The following is a 20,481-nucleotide window of genomic DNA, read 5'->3' on the forward strand; positions in this document are numbered from 1 at the left end:
CCGCCGCCGGCCGAGGCCCCGCACACGCTCCGCCCTGCCCCGCTTCGACGTCCCGCCCCGTCCGGGGCCGCCCCCCTCCACCTCCGAGGCGGGATCTCACCGGCAGCGTTCCCGTCGGTAAAAAATTTATTGAGTTACTGGAGAGGGTACAACAACCCGAGACGTCGCGCAGGGGGCTACGCGGGCGTGAGTGGGTGGCGAGGAGCATCGGGGGGGCAGAGGGACAGACAGACGCTGTTGAATATCAACAGTACTAAGAGTGGGGAGGGAGGAGAGGGCAGGACTAGGCGTAGAGGTCCTCCCGGTCGGCGGAGTAAACCTCTCCCTCCTGGAGCAGGGCGAAGTTGAGGAAGTGAGAAGGGCGATGGACCTCGTGGTAAAACTCCTTGGGGTTAGCAAGCTGCAGCTCGTACTTCATGTTGGGGTCGTGGCGAACACCTGGAAGAGAGAGTCTGTCACCCACCTGAAAGCCCCTTCTGCCTCCACCATTGACCAGGAGCTTAGGGAAGCCCTCTACCCTCGCAAGGCCATTTTTAAGCAAACCTTGCAGAGGAAGAGACAAAATCATCACCCTTTGGGTTCCTCCCCCTAGAGATTTACAGAGCAATGCCCCCATAGCTGTCTTCTGCTAGTCAAGTGGTTTGTCTGCCACTCTCCGCCTTTCCTGACCCCTTCTGCAGCTGGCTGTGGTTCATCATGCCAGGACCTCCTGTTACTGCCCTAGACAAGATGTCTCTTTATCCCCTCTATCAGAGTTTGCTCTCTTGCCACTGAAAAATCATTGAGAACCGACACCCCGATGCTGGTACCAAGGAATGGTCAAGACCACAATGGTGGTATCCCTGCCAGCCGCTCCGAGGAAGGTCAAGCTTTGGAACAGGTAAGGAATCCTTCCCTGAGAAGCTATTTCCTTCTCCTCCCCAGGCTAATCGCATTGCCTCCCTTCCTGTCCCTTTCCCAGGACAGCTCACCCATAAAGTTGTAGTTCCAGGACCCTTGCGCTGGGACCATGAAGAAGCCGAGGAAGCGATCCGACAGCAGCATCTGCACCCTCTCGTAATGGGATGGCAGGTAGCCCTTGGGGTTGTTCCCTTTGTCCGTGTTCTGCCTGCCCCACTCGTAGCCGCTCGGGGTCAGTTTGTAGGCTGTCAGCGTGCACGAGCCTGGCGTAAAACTGAAGGAAAGGAGAGATGGAGCGAGTCAGACTGATCTGGGGTGGAGGAGGGAAACCAGGTATGAGCAAAGACTCCCTTTCTGCCAAACTTTTCGTCTGAGACTTCAACGTGTTCCCAAGCACTGCACCCACAGGCCCCCTCAGCAGAAGGGGCACACAGAAGCCTCCCTGGAGGTGTTCCCTCACCTGCAGGTGATGATGATAGTCTTCTCCCCATCCCAGGAGGGGTTGTCAGCCATGACCTTAGCATGGGTGGTGACATCCTGCGGTGAGAGCTGAGGGGACTCATTTGGTTGGGTGTGAATCCACCCCAGAGGTTCCATTTCCTGACAAAAAGAGAGTGTTTTAGAGAGAAATGACAGACTTTTAAAACAAGACCCCTTCAAGCATGGCAGAAAGCACACAGGGACCAAAGGCTTCCCTTTCACCTGATCCCAGATCAGGCTGGCTTCAGGCCAAGCCCTTTAAGTCCCACATCTACAACAGACCAAGGGAAGCTGCCCCACCACCTCAGGTCCCTGTTACTGGAGATGGTGACCTTCTACCCACATCCGGAGGAGAAGCTCAACTCACCTTGAGATATTCATGCTGTGGCAGCTGTCCTGGGAGATGCACGGTCTGGTGTGTTCCCCACTGGGGCACCATCACAATGCACCGGATCTCCTTCACTTGGGGGTTATCGGGAGGGCTCACCCCATACAGGTAACCCGCAATCTAGGAACACAAACACCTGCCTCAGAAGCCCAGAAGAGACCTCCCTGTAACTGTGTGAGCGTGGGTGGATCCTGCCCTTAATTCCTGAGGACAGCATCTCTTGACCGGCAGGTTCTCATTAGAGGAGAACATCGTAGTTTTGTTCAGTGCTGTTCCCCTCCCACCAAGTCTGGGCCACAAGGAGCCACCAGGACCCGGCTAGAATTTGTGTGCTCAGCCGTATTGCCAGCGTCTGTCTCAAGCACAGAGGGATTCACATGGACAGCAGCAAGTTCCCAGCCCTTTGCCACTAGTTCCTGCCTGCCCAGGACTGGTGTGTGCCCCAGCAGCGTGGAGCACAACTGTAACAGACTCGTTACACACTCACCTGGGCCCGCAGATCTGAGATGCAGATGAACTTCTTCAAAACGTTTTTGGGAAGAATGTACGTATAGCCCGTTTCCTTTATATCGTCTGATGAAACATAAATGTGGTTCGTTCGCAGGTGGAGGTTGGCAGCAGAAATTGCTCTGTGAAGAGGAGACGATTATTAGAGGGTGCACAGATCCCTCTCTGAGCACTCTGACCTCTTCCACCGCACAACAGCCCTGTCTGCTTTCCTACCTGACTCGCCACTCAGTCTTGGAGGAGAAGGTCTGGGTTTCGTAGTTGCTGGTCGTGGAGGTGATGATTTCATCCCCGTGTTTGTTAACAGTGCGGGTCTGCGTGGCTGTCAGTTGTGACTGCTCCTTGGTTTGCTTCTCAATTTCTGCAATCTGCTGTCTCTGCTGAGAGGGGGCAGAGATCTCCATGCCCAGGATAATGTCTCGGATCTCCGACTGTGTCAGGGATGCAACGTTCACACTGAAAGAGAAAATCCACCCAAGTCAGGCATTTCAAAATACGTTCTGGATCCCTCTCACCAAGGCACAAGCTCAGAACATCCACTCGGGGCGCTATGAAAAATGAAACCACAACTTTTCAGACAAAAGGAGGGATCACATCACATGATGCACAGATCAGAAAAGTTTTGGTACAGATGTTTTTATCTGCCTTACTAGAAAGCAATTAATAATAACAACCAGTTTCCCCACAAAGGCCAAAGGCCCTTGAAAGTCTTCTGCTCTCCACAAGGAACACTCTGGCCACAGAGTCTTCAGAGCAAGAAGGAAAGGCTGACAGGATTATTGCAGCTGGACAGTGGCTTACTTGTTCTTCTTGCCATAGTCAGCAAGGATGAGATCCTTCAGCTGCACCTCCACCTTGATCCACTCCTCATCTGTCAGGGTTGGCCAGATGTGGTGAGGCTCTGTTATGGTTGTCTTGTCTGGTTTCAGAATAACTTTGGCTCGATCGTTATTCACATGTAGTGCCCGGAGAATCAGAATCAGACGAGAGAATGCCTTGGAGAAGAAAAAAAGATGCAGTTAGAAGGAAGGAAACCAAACATACAAGGCCCTAGTACAGCACTCCTCTGTTTGGGCACACCGACACTGCATGGGAAGCGCAAGTGGAATCTATTTGAAGGAAAATCCAGGCAGACTCAGAGTCAAGTGCTCCCAAGCAACAAATTGGGAGGGATTTCTGAAGCCTTGGCTTCTGCCTCATTTATCAGCGGCAAAGCAAAATGCAGACTAGGCATGCTGTGCTTACCGTGTAGGAAGAGATGGTTTTCAGCCAGTCATCATAGAGATTGAAGAGAACCATCTGGGGTTCAGTAGCCTTCAGGATGAGATCACCAAACTTTTCCACTTTCAGACAGGCCTGGAAGGGCAGCTGCAACTCTGAGCCTTTGATCACAATATTGGGGAAATCCAGCAAGTGCACCTGTAGTTTATCAAGAAGAGGAATTAGCTCACAACTACTGCAGAATGTTGGCCCAGATGAAGTCCTTCACGGGAACACAGGACTGTTCTGCAATCTCCCAAAGATTTTACAACATCCCCACAGAGCAGTATCTGCATTGTTACCTCAAGTGGGTCCAACATGCCCTTCCGAGTCACTATGATCTGCTTAGGCTGCTCCTCCACAGGAAGTGATCGAATCAAGGCAGCCACTTCTTCAGCAGTCTTCCACTTGGCCAGCTACAGAAAGACAGCAGGGTTAGAGAAATATCTCCCTGCTAACAGCAGTCTCCACGGATTTGGGAATTGCAGAGACTCAAATCAAATTCTAAAAATACAGCTGGAATTTACGGCTTGTTCCAGATCAGTGACAAGGCTCACCATTTCCTTCTTACTGACCACAGAGGGCAGTTCCCATTCCTGGAGTTCAGTTACTCCTGACTGGCTCAGAAAAAATAACTGGCTACACTGCCTCCCTGGCTTTGCCACCTGAGAGTCTTCCCACTGTACTGGATGTACGGCCAAGTGCAACATGATTTGCTGTAACAGTAAGGACAGCACTGTTTCTCAAGCCCTGCTTGAAGACGTAAGCTCTTTACGCATCAAAGCCACAAAAACATTGCAACATCAATACCTGCATTCTTTTACTTTTACATCCCATGCTAATGCTTGCCTGAGCATAGGTTACACACTGGAAACTGGAGCTCCAAACTTGTTAAGAGGGAGAAAGATGAAGACCCTCATGATATCTTCTGCTCAAGTGAGTGTCCCAAGCAGTTGGAGCCCATGCCCAGCTCACAGCCCAAAGCACAGCAGGCAGCCAGGCCCTACCTGTCCTAGACGCTTCTGTCCTGCCCACACAGACGTATGGATGATCTTCAGAAATAGCTGTCCAGTTCTGGGATTGAAGATGAAAATGGCTCCATTGATAGGTTTTGTGGTCAAATTCCCTTCAAAAGTCTGAGAAAACAAACAGAAGTGAAAAGTACAGGAAGATGAATGTAGCCTATCCACACACTTGGGCAACAGCCGACTCGCTGTGTGCTTTGAGCAGGAACTGTACCAGAACTGTCAGAGCTGCTCTGTGCACACTGCAAAAATTTGGATCCATGTCGATTCCTAGTTTTCCATCATGCATGCCTCCACAACCACCCTGAGCACAGCACATTTACAGTCCCTGTCCTTTCCCCCGGCAGATAAACCTCTGGCCTCACCTTGTGAATGGTCACTCTGTACACATTCGTGTCATCCACAAACCAGATGATCTGGTTGGAGAAGAGCTCTCCATAGTTCTGGGAGGAAAGGTATGGTTCTGTGGGCTCAGATGAGTACAGCTGCAACCCCTTGCGGATTCGTTCCCTCAACACATACAGCGCAGGATTTGCTTTCATAATTTTGGCCATAGCCTGCTGGATCAGAGGTTTGCTCCCAGGGAACCAGTTCCCATAAGCACTGAAGAAGACAAAAACCAGAAGACGTAGTTGTTGCCATCAGCTCCAAGATGAAAAGACAACAGCCACGCACAAGTCTTTCCATGCAGCAGCCCAGCACCTTTCTGGTTGCTGAATACTACTGTATGACTTCTCTTGCAACATTCCTGGGAGCTGTTCACCTATGGCTTTTCCCTACACCTCCTCACAGTGGGAAGCCACAGCATGCACACACTGCACTCCCAGAAAAGCTGCATCTTCTCTAACAAGCACACTGGAGCAGAGGTCTGCTTTCTGGGATTTCCCCCCAAGTTCTCCAGTGAAGAACAGTTGTCCTCACTTGTAGGGGCCTTTAAACAAAGCCTGTCCTTTAGCTCCAAGACGACTCTGACAGAAATCTCCTAAGAAAACAAATTACTAGTGAGCTGGGAGAACTGAACCATTATTATTGAATGAGCATGTATTGGGCAACCTGAAAGAACTGCCTAGATACCTTATCCCATTCACAGCATACTGCCGGCTTCTGCCTTCTCCCCTCATCCTCCTGCCTAGAATACAGCCCAGTTTGGAGATGCACTAGGACACAGCCATGAACTACAATTACAGTTAAAATACAGAAGGTGCAGATCTCACCTGTGCAAGTTATAGGCCAGATCAATGGCAATGAGCACACCAGTAGGAGACGGATATATACTCATGTTGTCTGTAGTGTAGTCCAGGAACTTGGCTCTTGCATAGCGCTCGATATCATGGGAATCGTAATCTCCCCAGCGCAGCTGGATATCTATCCAGTACTTCTGTGTGGTGGTGCTGTCCATCACATCTCTGAGGAGAAAGCAAGCCAGAACAATTTAATCTTGCACAAAACTCTCCTGCAGTTGCTGCATGTCTTTGACAGAGAGTAACTGCCACCAAGCATGAACACTCAAGCCAGCTACTGTCTGCATACCATCCTGAAAAGGGACTCTACTGCTCTCTTCATACAGCAGCTGAATGCAAAAGCTGTTAAGAGAAGCCCTCAGCCAGTGTGGTTCAGATACAGGTTTAAATAAAGCAGCACAGTTACTCCTCTACTGTATAGTCATGAGGAGTCATCTCCCCCACAGAATGTCCCGTGAGGATTCACTTGAACTAAACACAGCACAGGTGCAGAGAGTGTCCAATTCAATCCAGATTCTGGCACTAAGACAGCACAGATTTGTCAGGTTTCCTAAAGAACCCTTCCGAGCTCCTGAGCTCTGGCTCAGGGGAAGGATCGACTGGAGGAGAGAACAGGAACAGACAGTCTTCATGTTTTGCAGAAGGCAGTGCTAGGAGTTGCAGCAACCATCCACCCAAACTAGTTCTGCACTTTGCCAGGCACGATTGCATCCTCCTGTGTCCCCAGAGAAAACCAACCCTAGGTGCCCAAGAGATAGGGGCTTTGGCTCAGGATGACAGGATCAGCAGTTCTGCTCTGCAGCAAGACCAAGGAGAGGGAAAAGGGAAATACTCACTTGGAATCTGCAAGCAATGATGGACGTGACACATTCCACTTATAGGAAGCAAAGAGAAGGATATCTGCGCATGAGGAATTCATCTTGTATGACTTCCTGGGATGGATGGTCTCCTTCTGCACTGTCTCAATCTCCAGAGCATCCAGCTCTTGATCAAACACCTGGGAAAAGGCAGTCAAAGATGAGTTGTGTTCAAGCAACCTAGCTAAAGAATCTATCCTCAACAGAGAGCTAAAAAAGAGGCACCCAGGAAAATCCCATTTTCTCCCCTTCTCTGTCAAATTGCTGAAGACAGGCTAGCCCTGCTAAAATCCCTAGGACAGTCTCTGTTGGTATATAAGGAGCATACATGCATTGCACAGAAACAAAGCAAGTTAACATACTGCTCACCTGACACAAATCCATTACAATGCTCTCATGGATCTTTTGCCACAAGTGAGCTCGGAAAATCTGAATGAGAGAAATCTTCAGCGTGGGGATCTTGCCATGCATAAAGATGCCTGTCAAATCCAGCTGCACCTGAAACCCAACATATACCTGCAAAGGAAAAGCAGCTGTGAGAACATGCAACAGCACAACTGATGAAGTTCAGAAAACAGAACAGCTACTGTTAAGAAGGTTTAGTTCATCTGTAAGAGATATTCTGAAGAATTAGTTAGATTGATTAACTGCTCTCATTTCAGTGGAAGTTCCTACAGGTACAAACTCCAGGTACTTACATTGGCTCTGTTGATGGTAGGAGACCACCACAGGGTGAATCTTCTGTTTGGAATTTGGTTCAAACCCGATCTCTGGGCATTCGTCAGCTTCTTCCACTTCATGGACTCCTCAAAGCCACTGGCCTTCTCCCTAGAAAGGGCAGACAATCAATTGCATAATATGTCCCTCATCTCCACTGACTGCCACGTGCCACATATAATAGAGGTAGGGAACACACACACTGGGAGCTGGGAAGATTGTTTCATGCAAAGAAATTTCCATGGATTTGCATGCTGAAGCTCAGCTATAGCCCAATCCCAAGTGCCCTCGCAAGTGAACTATGCAGTGTGCTCAAGTGATGACTGAAAAAAAGAAAAGTCTCAACAGAATCAGTACGGCTTGAGCCAAGGACTCCTCCTGGTGCACCACTGAGCTCCAGTTTACAAGACAAGGCCACATCAAAGTTTCTCTTACCAGAAGAGACCCTCCCATGTGGGGAAGTAAGTACCCTTGAAGAGAGTGTGCTCCAGGATTCCTTCCACTCCACCAAGTGCCTGGATCATATCTGTGCGGTAGTTGTTCAGGTTCCACAGTTTGCCATCGTGGCGCTGATGCGTCCACCAGAACGGGTTCTGTTTCAGGACCTGGAGACAACAGCACACTAGTGAGCAGCTTTGTATTCAGATCATCTAACCTGGACGCACTAATTGTAAGAACCGAGATGATGATGATGATGTCAGCGAACAAGTAAAAAGCCTCATACTCTCAGTCCTGGAGGACACAGCTCATCTACAACATGAGTTCAGGCAGCACTACTATGCAATTCAGACTAGGCAGAAACTAAGATGATGTTTTTATCTTTCAGGGACTGGCCCTCTATAGAGCTACCATTAGAGGCTTTAAATAGTAATTTTTTCCACTGTTATTAACACTTAACATTCTGGAATGTTTGTTTTGAGACCCTTTCTCCCTTTCCAGAAGTGTTTTCTTAATACTCAGTTGTGATAAGCGTGACGTTCCCCAAGACACTGCAATCTACTGAAATGCTTCAAAAGTGGCTAGCTACAGATTTTGGAGCATTTGGTTCTCAACAGCCTCTACCAGTCCCAACACATGGCTCTAAGTCCTTCCTGCAGCAGACAGACAAGGAAGTGCACCTGCAATAATGCAGGGTGAAGGGACATTGTATGGAACAGGTAACTGAACCTCACACTCAGCCAGAGAAATTTCCAGTCAATACCTGATACTGTTTGAAGTCAGTCCTGACTCTCCATCCTTTATCATAAGCTAGGGTATGCCGGTCCTTCTGGAAAAGCGTGTTAATACGAGGAATTCCCCTGTCCCATGAGTCCTCCAGATCCTCTAGTGTCAGACGCCTGAAGAAAAAAATTCCCACACTTTGTTAGCTCTCAGTTTTACAGCAATGCATTAATGAGTATTTCAGGTGATGAGATCAGAGAAATAATACAGACCTCAGGGCTCTGGCAGGAGACATTCTAAAATGGCAAGCACTCAGAGGCTCAGCAAAGTGTCTATAGCCATCACTATGAACACACTGACATCAAACAGCCAAAAGAAAAATCCTACCCTTGTAAGTGCGCAGAACTAACTGCAAATGGGTCTGATGTCAGCTTTTCCTGGCACCACTTGCCATACCATTTCCCTTAAACTGTGTCACGGGTGCACTTGCTGCTTGCAGAGTCCGTACCTCCTCCAGAGGTAAGACCGCAGCTTTGCAGGCAGCCTGGAGCATGTATCATGGGCAAGCAAGGTCTCCAGAACTCTGACACAGTGCAAGACTCCACACTGCTGCCTGTCCTCACACACACACAGGTCTGATTGCATGCGGAAACACACCTGTTCTGGGCTATAGCCTCTTGTCGCTTAAGGGCATACTCTGCCCATACTCTCTGAGAGTCAATGAATTCACTTTCCCATGGCTGGATGTAACGATACAAATTTGGGATAAGCTGGTCCTCCTCATGACTCATTCCTGAGCGGAAGTGAGTGATGCCAACATCTGTCTGCTTGGACCACCTGGAACAAAGAGGCACAAGAGTGAATTAGGAGCAATAGGACTTCACAGGCCACACTGCCATGGCCTACTGTAAAGGCAACATCTCTCTATAACATGGCACGGTTTAGCATTCTGAGATATTTTTACGGGAAAAAGCATCTAACAACACTCAACCCATGCAGGCGTTAGAGCAGCACAACTCACCTCAGGTCAGACTGTGGGATGAGAACGTGGCCCATGGAGAGCATGCCCAGCCCCCCCAGCTCTTTAGGGGTGTAAAACACCACCGGCGGAAAACGGCTTGGCATTTTGGAATTCAGACCAATTTTGATTCGAGTCTGGATTTTATTCTCACATTTCACCAGCAAATCAAGCAGCTCCTGAGTATTTACAACAGCTTCCCGGAAATATGTCATCAAGCCAATCAGAGCTGTATTCCATTTGTTGACAATCTAGAAAGGAAAGCAGAGGATCAGTTCTCAGTCCATTCTCCAAGCATCTCCAGAAAGCTCTGTCGTACATCTTCCTCCCACCTTACCTTAGTGAAAGTTGTGGAGCCAGATGCCATAAGGATCTGCCTCACTCTGTTGTGGAATCTCTGCATAGACTCATCATCCACACGCAGGAAGCACTGAGCTGTGCGCTCCTTGGTGACCTACAAGAGCACAGGGACATCAGTTCCCTCCTGGGAGCCCTCTCTCCAATACAGACAGGAAGGTGAGCGCTTGCCAGCAGGCAATTACGAAACATGAGGAGAGAAGGGGCTGAACAGCACTTCTACAGTTTCAGGTCCCTGCTCATCCCCAGCCAAGGATTTCCCATCCCTCTCAGGAAGCAAAGTTCATACCCAGTTCATTTTAACTCCATCTGTCAGTGGCCCCAGTTACACAGCTGGCAAACTCATGCTCTTAGGCACCCCCCTGCCAGCAGGTATAAAACCTGCTTTCATGCCAGGTACAGGCCAAGCAGGGACTGCTCTTCCACCCTGTCAAACCCTCACCCTACCTCATTCTGCAAGTTCCAGACACCATCCTTGTGGGTGAACTCCTCATAGCTGGTGCGGCACTTGGGCAAGATGCGGCACTCAAACCCGCACATGTTAAACAGCAAATTGGGGTTATCCTTGCTGTAGACGGATACGAAGCTATTCTCCCACTGCACTGTGGTGACTGATCGAGGCAAACGGTTCTTGATATCCCAGAATACAGCACGACCACTGAAAAACAAGATATGCACAGTGACCGGCTGTCTGGTACTGAAGCAAAATGGAAACTAGGTAAGCTCTCAGTGCTTTCCTAGCACTATAGTTTCTTATACCAATCACTCACTGTCAGATTTACAGCACAGACCCCTCACCTCTTCTGACTTTTCTTCCTGAGCACCTGCCTATCAGTCTCCAACAGTTATTTATTACAATTAATTTTCCCACCCCCCACCACTTGTTTTTTTCCAGGTTGCAGCACTTACAGGTTCACATCATGTTTCATGAGGCGCATCCGAGCATCCCGGGGCCAACACTTCTTGTTGTTGTAGCCTACAATGTTCTCATTGTTGGGATCTGGATGCTCTGTCAGGTACCGCTGAATCAAGTCTCTTGCCTCATCTGCTGTAAACCTGAAAACACACAGAAGAGGATCTGGAGTTACATGACCAACTTCTCAGAACACCAGTCCACCCAGACAGATAAGGAGTTGCTTACGGATAGCTGACTGCCATAGCACGTTTGAAGGTAACTATCCAATTTCCGTATCCTCCCACTGAAGGGGGCTTCAGTTTCATTAGCATAGAGCAAACCATGACTGTTTGGGTTATCTTTTCATGAACAGACATAAAATTTTATGTCCACTTGCTGGGAAGCCAGAAAAGGCTTATTTTACCAGTGGAAAATCTGTAACAATTGAACTTTTGGTATTGTTGCTTTTCTACTGGTCCAGAGAAGCTGTAGAAAAGCAAACTGAGAAAGCAAGAGGAGGCATGTGGACACCCAGTTCTGGGAATGTCTATCAATTCAAATATTCCTGATCTTTCTTAGCAAAGGGAACAAAAGCCTGGAGTAGGAGCAACTAATTCCCACTTTCACAGCATCTGCTGCAAGATGCCAGAACAAAAGTTCACCTGAGGAAAGCAGCACCCCAGAGGTCTCACCTGAAGAAGATGTGAATACGGTCAATGTATCTGCAGAAGAGGCGAATGGGATGGGCCACCTCAGTGGCAATGTCTTGGAAGCTGAGGAAGTCATTTGGCATCTGGGGAGGCCCAGCCATTTCACTGGCACGGTGCAGACCCAGCACCAGCAGGTCCATCACAAGCCCATAATACTGGACAATGAAGGAAGCAAATTGCAGCCCACGAATAATCCCATAGGAGTTTGTGTGATTCATGTCCTGAGGAAATAAAGGGGAATTGTGAGAACGTGTCACAATACATCAGAGACCTTTTACCTGAGCAGCTGCTCTTTAGCAGGACCCAGAAACGTTTTCTTACTCCCTCATCACTTCATTCTCTGCCAAGTCTTGTGTCCCCTCCTCCCCCCTGGGTCCAAAACCTCTTAATTTTACAGTCCACATATGCCCTTTCCTGAATAGCAATCATCACCTTGTAGTTGATCACTACGTTGTTCTTGGCTGTCATGTAGTCAGCAATGTTGTGATCAACAATAAGACGCAACAGCCTGTTGAGCAATGTCAGGTCAATCTTCTCATACATCTTCTCAAATCGAGATTCCAGCATGACATTGCATTCACCTTCACTCGTTTCCCAAACATCTTGCAGATTATTAATGCCTGAGGAGACAAACAAGTTTGTCATCTTATCTGACACATCAGAGCGCAGAAGCACCCTTCTGGGCACAGGAAGTCAACATATTTCCTGTAAAGCCTGACTTTTCAGCCTCTGGTCCTTCCAGTCTATCCAGAAATGGGAGCAGACATATGTAATCAACCACAAACGCTATGGAAGTTCTCCTCCTCCAGTGTATTAACCTACAAAATATAGTCTCTGATTGTAGTGACTATTGACTGCAAGTTGCAAATATGAAAACTCAGCTCCCAAGGCGACTTGCAGGAAGCAAGCTCCCATTAAGAAAACTCATTTTTGCGTAGAATACAAGACCCCGCTAACCTTGGCACCACTTGTATACCAACAGTGGAGGAGGTTCAGTGTCAGCAGGTTTGATCCATGGAGGGAAGAGTCTTCGCTTATCAGCCTCATACCACAAGTACTGATCCAGATAAGCATCTGTGATTTTCTCCAAGGGCTCAACATCATAAACAGGAACTAAGTGGCTGTAGAGATCCATGAACTCAATACCCACCTAAAAAAAGAAGAGGAAAAACTGAGGCTTATAGTTGACAGAGAACACAAAGTCTTAGCGCTATTTAGCTCCTGAATGCAGCGTAACTTTTAGTATGGTCTGGCTTTCACCAGGACACTTACCTCCTTGAAGGCTCTCTGAGTTAAAAGGTGTCGTTTGATTCTGGACAGAGCTTCATGAGGATTATCATAAGCCTGTTCAATCAAGCCCAACTCCTCTCTCTGCGACTGATTCAGACGGGATTTCACACTGAAAGTGAGAAAGAACAGCTCAGGCACATAAGCATGAACAAACTAATGGCCACTGCATTAAACTGACAAAAGACACTGTTCGACCAAATCGATCAAGACTAAGATTTGTAACTCTTCACAATCCACATCCCCAAGCTTAGAAGCACGGCATTGGTTTTGCCCCAAGTGGTGGAGTCCACGAAGAACCCCCAGCCAACCTCGGCAGTGCCACAACCTACAGCCTTTGAGTCCTTCAGGGTAAAATTTACAACAAACTCAATTCCAGGAACAACAGATAACAAAATAGCGTCAGAAGCCTTTCCCAGTGCAGACGTCTGCCCCTGCAGAACACAACCACTTCCCCACTGCTCACCTGTAAGCTTCCTTCAGCCTCTCCAGAGCTAATATGAGCAACTTGGTGTCATGCTTGTAGGACAGCGGGGGGAAGGGAATGGGTGAGAACCTCCTGCTTTCCAGCCAGTGCACTGTGGTTGTGTACACAGCAACAGCCTCCTCCGCAGTGATGTAAGGCCCATCCTGCAGAACCACACCACCAGCGTTAGTCAGTGAAAGGTTCCCTATGAAAACAGCACCAACTTGGGCAACCTCAGGCAGGGCAGAAGTACCTTCAAGTAATTATGCTGCCGCTCCTGCTCAGCTTTTAAGTAGAGTCTGGTCAGCCGGCCCAGATTCTTCTTACAGACGGTTTTGTCTACAGTGGCACCCCGACGGATTCGCTCCCTGTTGTAGTGAGCTGTATTTGTCCACCAGTCAGCTTTTGCCTTCACATACCTCAAGATCATGTTCTCAATAGGAGTTGGCAGTCCTGGCACCTGGGGAGGGACAGTAGCTTGAGGGAAGTAGGAGTGGGAACCTTCACAAGAGCAGTTCCACCTGGGAGATGTTAAAATGAACCAAAAGACCAAGCCAGAGACCTACCTTCCAGGGAATATTGGCCTTCCAGCACCGCCAAGCCTCGCTCAGATGCTGCAGGATGGTTCTGGCTTTGTTCTGTTTGATTCCCTCTGGCATCATGTCCAGAATGTCATGCATAACGGCTGCCCTCAGCTCCAGGTCGAAGTGAGACTCCACACGCTGCTTCGTGACAGTCTTTGCTACACCCTTTGAGTGACGGCCTGGAGAAAAAGCAAAGTACTTCAGCAGTTCTGACGTTATTGGGCAGTGCTCCTCTTCTTCCTAATACAGGAGTGCACAGAAGTGCAGGATGTCTGAAGAAATTACACTGCCACAACATCACTGATCGAGTTTGGAGTGGACGATTAGGAAGCTATGGACCCCACGGTGCTATGCAGCAGGGAATCCCACTTCCATTTGGAATCTGTTCTGGGGGCACTGGTCTCCGAAGTGCTCTAAACTCGTCAATAGCTCTTGGGATTGACATGGAGCATGGATACAGACCACCACTTGGAAGAGAAAACTGGAGTTTGAGCTGGCAAGTAAACAATATTAATCTTTACCACACACTCTTCCCACATCCAAGATTTACAGTGTGCTGACCTTCAAACTGCCTGGCCAGCAGATTCCCCAGCCAGCGTTCCAGCAGTGGCGTGATGCCCCTCATGAAGAACAGCCACACTCTCCAGCCTGGAGCCCAGAAGCCACAGCCAGGACCTTTGCCCACAGGCCCCTGGGAGAATAGAGACATGGTAAGAGCAGGTCACTTCCTGACACTCCAGAATCCCTCCCTTGTTGCTGAGTTGGTGAGTGGGGTCACCATCATGTGGAAAGGTGGAACTTACTGTATTAAACCTGTAGTAGATTAGATGTTTCAGGTCCTTGCACATACGAATCTGCCTCATCAGTTTGTACTTGTATCGGTACATTCCTGTCAGCTGACCCACATGGGCAAAGATGTACTGCAAGCCATCTGCTAACTGAAACACAGGGAGCACAGTCAGACATAACAATAAACAATACATACATTGCCTCGAGAAGCAGGTTTATTATACAGCCAGGAGCAGAGTGTATTAGGCCATACAAAGCTCCTAACACTGACTCGTACAATGATCAATTCTTATCGACTAGGGTAAAAGCAGAATTTCATGCAATGGTGCATGCTTTCATTGTTCCCCCTCTTCTCCGTAACACTGGAACATTCAGTCATTCTGTGCATCCTATATAAGCCCGCCCAGATATTCCACTCCTCCTCTCAACTTCCCCTCCTCACCTTAAAAAAAACCAAACAAACAAAAAGAAAAAAAATGAGCCTACCTGAAATGCATCCACATTTCCAAGTCTGTATTGGACGTGGCTGTCCACCACCAACTTAGTCAGCCGCAGAACCTCTCGACACAGATGGAAAGCATTACCAAAACGAGATTTTTTCCTTTCCTGGAAGAGACAAAAATCTGGGATTTATGTAACAATGTTTATATAAGAGTGAAAGGGCTCTGATTTGGTCGGTCTGTACAATAACTGAACAGCTGAGGCACTGTGGCCTGTCTTACCACACTAGCTACTTAACAATCTTCAGGTTTACTCTTGAGTAAAATAGCACATGGACCAATACCTTAGTGGTGAGGGTCTTCACGGGCTTCAAGTTGAAGTTGTAATCCAAGTGAAGGTAGTTCAGGTTCTTTCTGTGAATCAGCAGGTTCAGCATATTGTAGCCCTGGCGACACACCTGCAGGCCTACTTCCACCCAGTCCAGCTTTGTCGACTGGAAAAACTTTGTAGCCTTGAAGGAGCGGAATAGGTACCTGGAGAGAGCAAAGACTGTTATCAGCCGAGTCCCCTACACAGACCAGCAGTTCCCCACTGAACAGACCCCACTTACCTCTTCTTCTGGGCCTTGGGAGGTCTGTGCTTGAGCGCATTCAGAACATAGTATTTCAGTAGTTTCTGATAGGAAACTCGCACTTTCACTGGCTGGCCTGCTGGGCAGTGCTCACGATACCTAGGGATAAACCATATTTCAATTTTTCAGGTAACTCACATGCCTTAGAGAATAACAAGTTTCCAGAAACTCTCCTAAAATCTCTAGAAACTCATCACCACAGAAGGTCTGTCTTTATTTCATTTTCATTGTAACAAGATAAGAATGTCACAAATGCTAGAACACCCCATCTCCCAGGAAAGAACTCACCAGTTCTTGACCAGTGGGATATCAAGAGCTCTGCGAGTCCTCCCAGACCTCAAGTTGAAGGGCCGCGGGGCCCACAGCAGGGCAATGCCATTGGCTGTGTTATCTGTGTAGAGGGGGGTATCCTTCAGGAAAGGTTCCACAAACTCTGGCAACTCAAACTCTTCATCATCATCAGGCAACGGTTCCTGACTCTGAAATGCAGAAACACCACACGCCATCTGTTTCCTGGTTGCTTCAGCTCAGTTTCCAGAGTTAACCGAGTAAAAACCATTTCTTTGCTCTCATGATAGAAGTGTCACAGTGTTGAGTATCAGAGAAGCAAAAACCACTCTACAAGGCCCCAGTGGGCCTGAGAACTAACTTTGGCTACCAGACCCTGAGCTAGGTGTTACGGAGGTAACTCAAGGGAGATGTCAGCTCCATGAATACACCGACGGCAAGGAAAAAGATAAATAACCCATCAGAAGACTCTAAAATAACACTTTCAATTACGTATTGGGCTTTACCCTACAGAGACCAAAGGAGACAGCTTTGTGCAACTCCAGAAGTAGAAAAAGACTACAAAGGACAACCGTGGGTTTTTTTGTCAAAGGAAGGGCTATTGATTTCTCCTGAAGTATCTATGTGTGGGTGCCACTATCAGAAGCAAGGTTACGAACAAGATGCTAAAGCCTCATCACCTCCACACGTAGGGTTTATCCCAGGCTCTCTTGGACAGTGACTCACCTTGACAGAATGTCTGTGTGAAATGGGGTTGATCAGTGGATCGAAGTAAAAAGCTGGAAGATCGGGATCTTCTGTTTTAATGAAAACGACGTTTGGAGTATGATACCTACAACACACAGTATGTATTAGAGCATCCTGACAGCTTTCGCCTCCTCTCCCTGCTCTGGAGACTGCTACACTTACCAGGTCAGGTGGACATGGTGTGGCAGGTTATTGTACAGGTACGGAAAAGCGATTTTGTACTCTGTCCTGATCGGCTGCCTGATGATAATTTTGTTGATGTCATTAAATTCATTCCAGTCTTCATCCCTCAAATGAGACAAAAATAAATTGTTATATGAGGATTCAGGGGGACAGAAGGGCAAACATTTTTGACTGAAGACATGATATGAGTGCTTTTCCTTTAGACTTCTCTTCATACTACGAACCATTCAGTGTCCAAAGCAGCAAGCACATCACAGGCTTAATGCTAAAGAGAGCGAACACCCAGGAATAGCTCACCCAAGACAAGACACCTGGTAACACATCAACCTTCCCAGCCCTTTTCCCAGATAACCACTTATCCTTCCTCCTAAACCTAACACTTACTGAAGATTGATGTCTCTAACAAGAGGCTCAAACTTGGGACCTCCAGGAATAGCCATGTTTAGCGCCTTGGAGGTAAAGAATGCTTTCAGGTCAAACAAATAGAAATAGTTGTCATCCACAAGGTCAGTGAGCAGCTGATTAGCCAGCCGGTACAGCGTGGACATCATCGGGAGAGTGAACTGCCAACGCTGGTACGTTGAACCGTTTACATACCTGCAAAAGAACAAAGCACGGACACTCAGTACACAGCCAGAAGACAACTGGGCCTTTACCAAAGGACCAGAAACAACCAAACACCTTTCATCACCCATCATTTGCAGAAAATATCAAGGACAGCCAACACACATACCCTCCAGACAGAAAGAAAGGCTGCAGGACTGCTAAAGACCGCTACAGACTACATCTGCCCAGAAAATACCAACTGCTCCAGTTCCTCTCCCCCCATATCCAAACTGATACACAACATCTGTGCACTCTTAGCAAGTAGCAATTCAAATTCCAACTAGACAATCCAGGTTGCCATCTTCATGGCACAGTAATAAACATTAGAGTTGTAGCGGTCACTGGGCAGCAGCCCTCCTGGATTGAGAGGCCTTGTTTGCCCTCACTGGATGCTGAAGACAAGAGGCATAGGTTTACAACAATCAGGTTCTCCCTCCCACCCTTGAGGGAAGGTTCTTCTCTCCCCACCAACATCACATGTAGCCCAGCATAACACAACCAAAGGTTATATACTGCTACGTATAGGTAATTTATGCAGCACGTTTGTTTTTCTGCTCTCCCAGTGAATTGTGCTACCAGAGAGGCACGTACTTCCTATTGTCTTTCAGCGGCTGGTGGTCATAGAACCAGTCCAGCACAGGAGCATCCTCCTCTGGATCCAGCTCAAGCTGAATCGCTTCCAGGGGCTCCACATCCAGGATGTTATCAGCATAATCCAGGGGAGGTTCTTCATCATCAAACGGGGGGAATCTCATCCTCTTGAAGTGACGCCTATCCCTCTTCTCTCGCCTCATCATAATCCACATCGACCTGGCAGAAATGCAGAGACCGTTAAATGTTGTTTTTATTGTGGATGCACATGTGTTTGCTCACAAGTTCCCACCAGGGTGAAGTAAACAAGCACTTACCCCCACTGAGCAATGTACACTGGCTCTATGACCCAGGGAATCTCATTCACAAAAGAGATGGCGCCTGTGATATGGTACAAGACTGGAACATCTCTGATTTGCTCCCAGGGCATGGGCATGTTCTCCAAGAGCTTCAGAACAGCATGAGGCATGTACTTCAGAGCACTACAATTAGAAATCAAGGAAAATCAGGGTTGGAAAGGATCTCAAGGGAATAGCCATCCATCTGCCACAATCCCAATTACCTCTACACCTTTCACTCCTGAAAACTGCTCATTTAACCTGTTCATAAAGGCCTCCAGTGACAAACCCACAACATTCCTATTCTATCCTTGTGCTTTATGCATCTCACTACCAAAAAGTTTTCTACTGGTTTGGCTTCTGAAAGACTGTCGCACATTAAGAATATTACAAATGAAAAAAAAAGAAAAGTTTCAAATGAGTTTCTGGAGTTTTTATGGGTAATGATAAGTTAGTCCAATGGATCATGAGCGGTGTGAGACAGCTCTCTGAACCCAAACAACAAAGAAGCAGTCATGGTGCTTTATAATCATGCAAAAAACATATGCTGACTACTTCATACTCTCCCCCGACTTCTTCTAAGGTAAAGTGTTAGCCAGGGTAACGTTTTTCTCAAAAATTCAAAGCAACAACTTCATTCACATATCCTCTTCTGCATTGCTATCCTAGTCCAACTGATTATCCCATCCTCCTTGAGCTACTATGCTGCTTTCTATGCACAACTGACACAGAAAGCCCTTTGGAGGAGGGGCTCTCCCTTTAACGATCAACGAGGAGCTTTGACAAGGCAGCAAAGGAGGACTCAGCTCGCCTCCCCATGCATCACATAGCGGGGTGGGGTGGGGGGTGTCCCCTTACCCCAGGTATACGCGCTTGTCGTGACGGAATTTCCTGTTGGTCATGTCGCCGTGGTCGCGGATGATCTTCCGGACATGCTCGGGGGGCATGTCCTCCTTCTGCGCGTCCACGAAGCCGAATTTTCTCTTCTCCGCATAGCGCTTGGCCTGCAGCTGCTGCCACTTGCGGGCTGCGGGGACAGAGAGGCAGCGGGGTCAAGCCCGGTCCCGCTCGGGAGGATGGGGGTGCAGGGACCAGCCCTACCCACCTTTCTCCTGCAGCTTCTCCTCAGACATGTAATCGGGCAGCGGCGCCAGCGGGCTGGGCACCGGGGCGCAGCCGCCGCGGTACGGGAAGACGGCGGCCATGGCGACGCACCTGCGGGGGTGGAGAGGGGCTCAGGGCGGGGACGGGGCCACCCCCGGCCTCTCCCCCGCCATCCCCACTGGCACCCCCCGCCCACCTCGGGCCCCCATTGCCCCCCACCCGCTCTCACCGGCTGCCGCAACGCCCCGCACTTCCCCACCACAATGGCGGCCCAGCGCCGTCGCCACCGCGCCTCAGAGTCCCGGATGTGGGCGGGGCGCGCAGCCAGGAAGGTTGCCCAATCAGCTTTCGGGTAGCCTCGGCGACAGCTGGCACGGCCCATCAGAACGCGGAGAAGGGGCAGGAGGCGGGACCAACGGCGGCAGAGGAGAGGAAGTTGTGCCTGGAGTACACTTCCGGTGGAATGCCCGGCTTTCTCCGGTCCCGCCCTTCACTGCTTTCGATTGGTGGAGAGAGGCAACGGTGACAGCTCCTTGCCGGCTCTGATTGGACAACGCGTGGCGCAGATCAGCCCACGCTACCTGTAGGGGGCGCTGTGGGGTAGGGGGCGCCGCGGGGCGGCGGGGGCTGTGTGGGGCCGAGCCCTTCCCCTGTGGGGCCTCGTAGGGTGGTGGTGGGATCCCCCGTGGGGCGGCGGGGGCCTGAAGTGCCCCCTCAGTGGGGACAGTGCCCACCTCGGCCACCCCACGTCTTCCTCCCCCTCCCCAGGAACTGTGCTCCCCCCTTCCCCGGGCCTGGGCCCACCCCACAGCCCCAGGCAGGGCAGGAGGACAGCGCACCCCAGAGGCCCCGTGGAGGGACGCCTACACCCCCCCCCCCCCCCCCTCCCCCCCCCGCCACCCACACCCTT

General features: G+C 49.1%; 1 protein-coding gene across 1 annotated transcript; it reads right to left on the reverse strand.

Annotated features, from left to right (window-relative positions):
• Positions 1-117: 117 nt before the first annotated feature.
• On the reverse strand, positions 118-19,861 carry PRPF8 (pre-mRNA processing factor 8). The gene is made up of 43 exons (XM_010573619.1): positions 19,801-19,861; positions 19,573-19,682; positions 19,326-19,494; positions 18,447-18,611; positions 18,130-18,348; positions 17,317-17,529; positions 16,912-17,037; positions 16,729-16,834; positions 16,003-16,193; positions 15,694-15,813; positions 15,427-15,616; positions 15,129-15,248; positions 14,657-14,791; positions 14,415-14,544; positions 13,836-14,032; positions 13,523-13,729; positions 13,270-13,433; positions 12,789-12,915; positions 12,474-12,666; positions 11,949-12,136; positions 11,499-11,737; positions 10,821-10,967; positions 10,359-10,569; positions 9,892-10,008; positions 9,558-9,805; positions 9,194-9,373; positions 8,577-8,712; positions 7,811-7,980; positions 7,357-7,486; positions 7,028-7,174; positions 6,638-6,798; positions 5,775-5,966; positions 4,926-5,163; positions 4,543-4,671; positions 3,838-3,951; positions 3,521-3,694; positions 3,077-3,270; positions 2,492-2,731; positions 2,256-2,397; positions 1,748-1,888; positions 1,361-1,500; positions 972-1,174; positions 118-438 (listed from the first exon to the last, which is right to left on the reverse strand). Exons 2-43 carry the CDS (start codon positions 19,670-19,672, stop codon positions 284-286), a joined length of 7,008 nt encoding a protein of 2,335 aa, XP_010571921.1. The 5' UTR covers positions 19,673-19,682; positions 19,801-19,861; the 3' UTR covers positions 118-283.
• Positions 19,862-20,481: the final 620 nt, after the last annotated feature.

This window comes from Haliaeetus leucocephalus, unplaced genomic scaffold (assembly GCF_000737465.1).
Source record: "Haliaeetus leucocephalus isolate CR32 unplaced genomic scaffold, Haliaeetus_leucocephalus-4.0 Scaffold395, whole genome shotgun sequence".
NCBI lineage: Eukaryota > Metazoa > Chordata > Aves > Accipitriformes > Accipitridae > Haliaeetus > Haliaeetus leucocephalus.

Bases quoted from the DNA above. Each gene is read 5' to 3' on its own strand.
- PRPF8 (XM_010573619.1), bottom strand. From the start codon at position 19,672: ATGGCCGCCGTCTTCCCGTACCGCGGCGGCTGCGCCCCGGTGCCCAGC. The intron at 5,967-6,637 runs GTGAGTATTTCC...CTTTCTCCTCAG, and splicing joins TCATTGCTTGCAGATTCCAA to AGATGTGATGGACAGCACCA. The intron at 1,175-1,360 runs GTGAGGGAACAC...CCTTTCCTTCAG, and splicing joins ACTATCATCATCACCTGCAG to TTTTACGCCAGGCTCGTGCA.